General features: G+C 33.7%; 4 protein-coding genes across 4 annotated transcripts in view; 1 reads left to right on the top strand and 3 right to left on the bottom strand.

Moving 5' to 3' along the window:
- LOC107609746 (18.2 kDa class I heat shock protein) lies at positions 221–907 on the top strand. Its single transcript, XM_016311763.2, has one exon. It carries the CDS (start codon positions 251–253, stop codon positions 731–733), a length of 483 nt encoding a protein of 160 aa, XP_016167249.1. The 5' UTR covers positions 221–250; the 3' UTR covers positions 734–907.
- On the bottom strand, positions 1,331–1,705 carry LOC107606612 (18.3 kDa class I heat shock protein). Its single transcript, XM_016308652.1, has one exon. It carries the CDS (start codon positions 1,703–1,705, stop codon positions 1,331–1,333), a length of 375 nt encoding a protein of 124 aa, XP_016164138.1.
- On the bottom strand, positions 5,066–5,828 carry LOC107609603 (17.3 kDa class I heat shock protein). Its single transcript, XM_016311613.2, has one exon. The coding sequence runs from the start codon at positions 5,725–5,727 to the stop codon at positions 5,233–5,235; it is 495 nt and encodes a 164-aa protein (XP_016167099.1). The 5' UTR covers positions 5,728–5,828; the 3' UTR covers positions 5,066–5,232.
- LOC107609555 overlaps positions 6,442–7,818 on the bottom strand; it is a 5,671-nt gene continuing 4,294 nt past the window's right edge. The window contains exon 3 of the mRNA XM_016311556.2: positions 6,442–7,353. Within this exon, the coding sequence (XP_016167042.1) occupies positions 6,652–7,353 (702 nt within the window). The 3' untranslated portion in view covers positions 6,442–6,651. The remainder of the gene's footprint in view (positions 7,354–7,818) is intronic.

The following is a 7,818-nucleotide window of genomic DNA, read 5'->3' as shown; positions in this document are numbered from 1 at the left end:
AATTTTAACTGTAGCTTTGTTAGCTTTGTTTTGCTTTGGACCAATAAAGTAAATGACAGTTTTTAAATCATTCGATTAATAACTAATGAAACGGTCAAATTTTCAACGCCAACAATTTTTATCATCCACGTGTGATTGCCTCCGAAAGCATCAACACTCATAGGCATTGTAGGCATAATAAAACCCAGCTCATAGATAATTCCACAAAATACTAGACACTTCTTTTTATGACTATATATACAAATCCAGCATGTCTATGATCCCAAGCGTGTTCGGTGGAAGACGTAGCAACATCTTCGACCCATTCTCTTTGGACGTATGGGACCCCTTCCAGGACATTTTCTCGGTCGCTATGTCGGGTCCCAATGCGTCAGCGTCGGCACGTGAAGCCAGCGCCATAGCAAGCACCCGGGTGGACTGGAAGGAGACTCCGGAGGCGCACGTGTTCAATGTGGATCTTCCGGGGCTGAAGAAGGAAGAAGTGAAGGTGGAGGTTGAGGACGGGAGGGTGCTGCAGATAAGTGGTGAGAGGAGCAGGGAGCAGGAGCAGAAGGATGACAGGTGGCACCGCGTGGAGAGAAGTACGGGCAAGTTCGTTAGGAGGTTCAGGCTGCCCGAGAATGCTAATATGGATGAGATCAGGGCAGCTATGGAGAATGGCGTGCTGACCATAACTGTCCCTAAGGTTGAAGAGAAGAGGCCTGAAATCAAGTCTATTCAGATCTCTGGCTAAATCTTTGGTTCAATTAATATACAAATGTAAAGACAAAGCGTGTTGCGTTTTGTGTGTTTTGATTTTGAATGTAATGGATACGAAGGGGCCAGCGGTGGTTTGTAAGCCTTCGTTAATAAATGCTTTTGGTAATTTGTTACTCTATTAATACAAGAAAAAATTTAGCATGGGCAACTTTATTAAATTTTGGCTAGTATATAATTAATAAAAAAAATAAATCATTTGATGAAATCTTACACTAATTTTATATTATTAAAATTATTATTAATAATTATAAATCATAAAAGTTGTTAACCTTCTAACATTTTTCTTAATATAAATCATTTTCATTACACTTACAGTTAAACCCATAACTAGTCCATTAGATATGAGAAATTTTCAGTTTAATTCATTTGACACAAAATAGAAGGGAAAAAACCAGAGATGGTGAAATTGAATATCATAAACCATGCAGGGAGCACAAAGGTTTTATTCGAGGGATATTATTGAGTTTAATTTCGTGAATATATATATATAAATTCACACACAGAGCAAGTTAGGGAGCAAAGACTAAGCATTTGAATTCAATAGCAGAGAAGATGGTTATGGTTTGGAGTATCAGTCTTCATCATCAATAGGAATGGACCTGAGGGGCTCGACCTTGGGAACGGTGATAGTGAGAACGCCGTGTTTCATAGAGGCTCTGAGCTGGTCCACGCAGGCGTTCTGAGGTAGCTTGAAGGTGCGCTCGAACCTGCCGCTCCAGCGACCCACGTGGCGCCACGTGTCGGTGGTTCCTTCCCTGGCGTCGCGTGCCCGTTTGCCGTAGATTCTGACCGTCCATCCCTTGACGATCTCGACCCTGACTTCATCCCGGGAGAGGCCAGGCACGTCGGTTCTGAACACGTGGGCGGCAGGTGTCTCCTTCCAGTCCACGTCATCCGGAAAGAACACCGTCGTTAGGTTTAGGACACTTCCGGTGCTCCAAGCCATCGATCGCTTCAAACGCTCTCTTTCTGGTTCTTCGTGTGAGGTACTGCTTGAGAATAACGCTGGATAGTTCGTGATGATAATCGAGTGTGAGTGCGCGCGCAAAATGTAGGAGGAATATATATAAGAAGGAATTCCTCCACCTCTGTTTCTCCAAAGTTATTCTTCCACTTATGGAATAACTTTTCACTATTTTATTTTTAAATTCATGTAAGTACCCAAAACATAATTAGTGGATGGGGTGAGGCTTCTTTTATTTTATTCTTTTAGAATTTAATTTTCATACGAAAAGTTTTAAACATAATTATATATCATCACATTAGTTAAAACAATTAATTTTTAAATTCATTATTCAAAAATTAAACTATTGTTTTATCAAAAATGTTTTATTGCTTAAACAAAAATTACAATAAAGAGACAATAAATTCATTTTACAGCAGCTTACAATATCTACATAACAAAGTTAAAACATAAAGATTAATTATAATATAAAAATGTCATATAAAAATTCTCATTCTCTTATTAAATAAGTGATATACATTTTTTTATTATTTACTTTTTTTATTATCTATCATTTTTCTGCGTGTTTAGAATCATTAATGTTCTTTCTAAAATCAATTTTAGTTTCTTTCAAATTAAATCCTTAAAATTCCTCTATCACATTGTTATCCATTAAAATACAATTTTCTTGCAGAAATTATGAAGGTTAAATTTAAAAATTTTAACAATTTCTATTGCACAACTCCTATTTTACATATAAACTATTAGAAAACAAAAAATAAGATATAAACAAAAATTAAAAAATAAATTTTCAAAAATAATTATTAACTCGTCATATTAAAATCAATAAATAAATATACATATGAATATTAAATAAAAAATATTAAAATAATTAAAATCATGACCTATTAGTGTACATATGAGATAATTTGAAAAATACAATAAAATACATAGTTTAAAATTTGGTAATATTAATTATAGACATCATATGTATGAAATTATGAATATTATGAGTACAAAATTATGGATATTATTAATATGAAATTATCCATGTTATGCCTATGAATTTATGGATGTTATGAGTAAATTTATCAATTGAATAAATTAATTTAAGAATTTGACATTTTTTCAAATTCAATTTTGAAAAAATTTAAAAACATCTATGTTAATTTGATAGTTATTTATGCAATAACTAAAAAATAATATTTGTATGGATGTAATATCTAATAAACATAAATTTAATTTTTAGATGTTAATTGTATGTAATTATGGATGTTATGTATATAAACTTATGAATGTTATGTGTATGAACTTAGTTAGTATAGTATAATTATAGATGCACATAAAAAAAATCAAATCATTTATTACCATACCTCATCAAAGCTAGTGTGGTTTTTCATATTCTCGAAAATTGATTGACGGACAATAATCTCATTGAGTAAGTTTGCCTGTTGTTCAAATTATTCTTCAACTCCTTCTTGTAAATTTTTTTGGCCTATTTCAATTGTGTTTGTAATTGAAATAGAATTGTGATTTTTAGCTGTGGGGAATAAACAACATTCATTATCCAAATTAACAATGAAAAATCTATTAAACCAAGCTTTCACATTTGTCAAAGCTTGCAATAATAATAAATGAATTAAAGGAAATAAAAATCAATTACAATTAAAATCATTTAATGAATATTATTACCGTTTTTAATTGTTATTAGTCATGATTGTATTCTTAAATCTAAGATTTGAACCTCTCTCCAAAGATGCCATTCCTTCTGTGTCTATTTATTAAGCATGAGAGAGAGAATCATATGACATTATAATATTCAAATTATAAAAGAAAATATTAAATAGTAATTACAAGAATGTCTAATAGTTAGAAATATGATATTATAATTAATATAGTTAATAAATGAGACTGATAAGAATATGATAAGTAAATTAATAAGAGAAATAAAAAAGATTGAGAAATACCGTGAACAACCAAAAATAAAGAGATTGATAAGAGAGTGAGGAATATTATTAAGTTATATAAATGAAGTAAATTATAGAAAATTTTGGTTAATTATAACTGAAAATTTTTTATTACCAAACTTTTTCCATAACATTTATACATACTAGTATTTTACAATAGGAACGGCTGTATCTTAATGTTACCTTTGTCGTTGCTCCTGAAGGTTGAAGGCAAACCACAGCCATCAAATTCGAATTTATATTGCAGTGTGGCCCAGACGGAGTATATTTTTATTTTGACATGCTCACCCCACTAGCTAGCTGTTCTTCTATCCATGCAGGGCAGGGGTCGTGTCTTTCTTCAAAGAATTTTCAATTTTGTCCAATTCACAGCTCGTAACGAAAATCATCTCACTCGTGAAGGATCCAGAAGTGAGAAATCGCCCAATAACATTGACACAACGTATTACTTATGTATGTTACACCTAGGAGTCTAGGACAGCAGGACACCAGTGTTTTTGTAAGCACAATGCTTGATGTGTATCAAATGGTTAACATTGTATCAATACTAACAATTCAAGATTTTGTATTTAATTATTTAAACACCATTATTCTTGTTATTTTAATTTAGTCTTCTACTTAGTAGTAGTCTCGTAGAACATCGCTATCCTTTTTTTTTAATGAATCAAATATTAGAATTTTCTCTGGTAGATCTCTATTGGTTGTTGGCTTTTGTTTTTTATAAAAACAAGTTGAATATTAAGTCTAAATTTTCTATAAACCTATAAAATAATTCAGTGATTCATTTTAAATTTTAAATATCATTATTTATTATTGAGCTTTAAACCTAATGATTAGTGTTTATTATAAACTAAAATGAAAAATCCTTTGTGATATAAAATTTTTATGGTTAAAATCTAATCCCTATAAATACATGTTATAAGAGAAGATTCACACTTTTATCTAATTCTTTTCATGATTAACAAATTCATCATGTGCCACCTTTGAAAAGATTAGATAAAGTGTGTGTTTTCAAATGTCATTCGTACAAATATTATCCTCCAGTCACTTTGGCTCTTACCATAATCATAAACTACGTATATAGTTATCTGGTATTCTAACATCAAAATCTTGTAATAAAATAAAAGTCCTCACCAAGTGGAACATAAATTGATAAATCATTGTTTCTTTTATTAAGAACATATATACGGCTACCTGCATGTTATATCTAGCTATCTGAATGCGATTATGTCACATGTCTCCTCAAGACCTCAACAAATTCGTATTTCGTAAATTATAAACACCTTTAGCTCAGATTCCAACTTTCTTAACCTGTAATTCCTCTTAAGCTAGTAGAATTTGTTAACCCCAATTGCGATTTGGCCATTTGGGAGAAATGCAGCAGTACGAACTAAGAAATCCACAACCAACCAAATTAAGAAACAGAAATCAACAAGGCAAAACGCACCAGAAAGTTTTACATTCACTCACACAGTAAGCATAATCCATCCTTATACACAAATCGACAATAGCATTCGAGTAAAACACAATTTGACAACAGAATTCTAGGGTTCTAACTACACGTCAGCCGGAGATCTGAACGGACCTGACATCAGCCTTCTTCCTGTTCTGAACCTTGGGAACGGTGACGGTGAGAACACCGTCTTCCATGGCGGCCTTGACCTGATCAACCATCGCATTCTCGGGGAGCCTGAAGCTTCTCTCGAACCTGCCGCTACTTCGCTCTACGCGGTGCCACGTGTCATTCCTCTCCTCGCTCTCGCGGTTCCTCTCACCGCTGATTCGGAGCACCCTATCGTCCTCGATCTCAACCTTCACCTCTTCCTTCTTCAAGCCAGGCACATCCGCCTTGAACACGTGAGCAGCAGGTGTCTCCTTCCAGTCAACATTGGCGCGCAAAAACGACGACGCTTCGGCAGGGAATAACTGCTGCTGGTGGTGGTGGCGGCGCAAGGGAAGGGGAGGGAACGGGAAGGTTTCGAATGGATCCCAGGCATCGAGAGAGGAGGGGTCGAATGGGGTGGGTCGGCGACCGAAGAAAGTGGGAATGAGAGACATTTTTGTTGTTTCAGACTTCAAAGTTAAGATCAGAGAAGAATGTGGATTCGCAGTGTGGTTGATGATGCGAAAGGGGAGGGGCCTTGTGTTTTTAGCGTGGTAAGAAAAGTCTTCACATTTCTAGAACGTTCTTTTCGCCTTATGTTTCTCGAAATTTCTAGATGTGCCCCTATACTTTCCATTTTTACGTTATTGCCTACGCCATACAAGTTGCAAGCCCAACAGGCCCAAATATTAATATTTTTTTACAAAATCAATACCAAAAACCAAAAAAAGAAAGAGAAAAGACGGTTTGACCCACATTTCTTCCCTAACTGATGAAATTCAGTATTCTAATAAATTGTTTAATAAAATAAGTAGGGGATACTGGACAACCAAAAAATAATAATAATAAGTACACAAACCAGGTTAGATTTAATATACATTTCTTCCAAGTAATTATATTCTTTTTCAAAAATATTATTTGTACACTAAAATCAGCCACTAAAATCAGCCACTAATGTATTTGTGTATAAATATATATGTGACTTAATTTATTTTCAATGTATTTTATACTGGTGGCTAACTTTAGTAGCTGATTTTAGTGTACATGTAGCATAACTCATTATTTTTACACTCAACTCTATTTAATATGCATTTACTATTTCTACATGAGTTTATCTATAAATAATCTATATAAAAAATGTTCGCATGAATACTGGATTTTATATAGCCTTTTGTTTTTAAGGTTTCCCTTAGATGAGAATAGAATAACTAATTAATTAATTAAGAAGTAAAAAGGAATTAAGTTACATAACTTCTATATATGTGTGCTGCTACAACTAGCCTAAAAACTTGACCAAGCAAGCACCATCATAATAGAAATGGGATGGTGTATTTACAAAAGGAACACAAGTAAATTTAATTTGCATTACAAGATGTGTCTCACTCTTGGATCATTACGTCCTCATCACTTTCACTTTCATCACTTGAATCATCCAAGTTAACAGCAGCTACCTTGGAAGCACTAATCTTAAAAGAAGCTTGTCGAATCTTAAATGGCAACTTATTAGCATTGTTATTATTATTGTTGCTTGTAGTAGAAGTAGTAGTAATGGTGGTAGCCACTTCCCCTGCTTTATGTTGTTCACCTCTCTTCAAATCACTAGGTGGCAAGAAACATTCCATGGACAAGCCTTTAATATTAAAATCCACTTCTTCAATTTTCCATGTCTCTTCCATTCTTGTCCTAGAAAAATCATTCGGCCCCTCGGCTCCGAACCTTGACAACGACACAGATGTCTTCCCGGCGTGCGCGATTTGGATGCCGTCCACGGCTCTGTAGTCTTGTATTAGGGACTCCATGTTGGTTTCCCAGAATACGGCCGCGTCGCCGGATTGGGATGACGGCGAGGACTTGAGTTTGAGCAAGTAGGAGTCTTGTAATTGAACAAGAAGGCCTGTTCTCTGGCTGAAATGGCCCCATAGTGTGTGTTGGATTATTTCTACATTGCTGCTGCTTCTTGCTTTAAGTGATGCTGACTCTGCTTCTAGTTTTAGTGTGAAACATTCTTCATTGTTCACTGTCTTCTCGCCAATGCATATTGAGTTGTTGAAAAGATTGGCAGTGGATCTTGGATCAATACCCTACTCAAAACCAATCAACGATTATAATTTAGTGATCTATAAACTTCAAACTTGTAGAGTATAAGAGATTCTTGCATAACTCATGTTTGGAATTAGATATATTCATAACAGAAGTAGGATTTATTTCTTTTATTTGAGATACATTTATTTGTTCATAGGTGTAGCCAATTTTTGTACGAGTGTGTTTGAAGTCAATTGGTAGACTTTTTATTTTGTTAATTTTGGATTTGGTTAACAAATGTCAGTGTTATTATTGAAAAAATTATATTAATAATAAATTTAACAAGAAAGAGGTTGTGGGTTCGAGTCTTCTATCTTTGGTAAAAAAAAAAAAAAACTAACATCATTTTGGATTTAAATGTCAGTGTTATTATTGAAAAAATTATATTAATAATAAATTTAACAAGAAAGAGGTTGTGGGTTCGAGTCTTCTATCTTCTATCTAAAAAAAAAAAAACTAACATC

The sequence above is a fragment of the Arachis ipaensis genome, chromosome B07 (assembly GCF_000816755.2).
Source record: "Arachis ipaensis cultivar K30076 chromosome B07, Araip1.1, whole genome shotgun sequence".
NCBI classification, from domain to species: Eukaryota; Viridiplantae; Streptophyta; class Magnoliopsida; order Fabales; family Fabaceae; genus Arachis; species Arachis ipaensis.
The sequence above is the reverse complement of the archived record's forward strand: the minus strand, read 5'-3'. Positions and strand labels throughout refer to the sequence as shown.

Bases quoted from the DNA above. Each gene is read 5' to 3' on its own strand.
- LOC107609603 (XM_016311613.2), bottom strand. From the start codon at position 5,727: ATGTCTCTCATTCCCACTTTCTTCGGTCGCCGACCCACCCCATTCGAC.
- LOC107609746 (XM_016311763.2), top strand. From the start codon at position 251: ATGTCTATGATCCCAAGCGTGTTCGGTGGAAGACGTAGCAACATCTTC.
- LOC107606612 (XM_016308652.1), bottom strand. From the start codon at position 1,705: ATGGCTTGGAGCACCGGAAGTGTCCTAAACCTAACGACGGTGTTCTTT.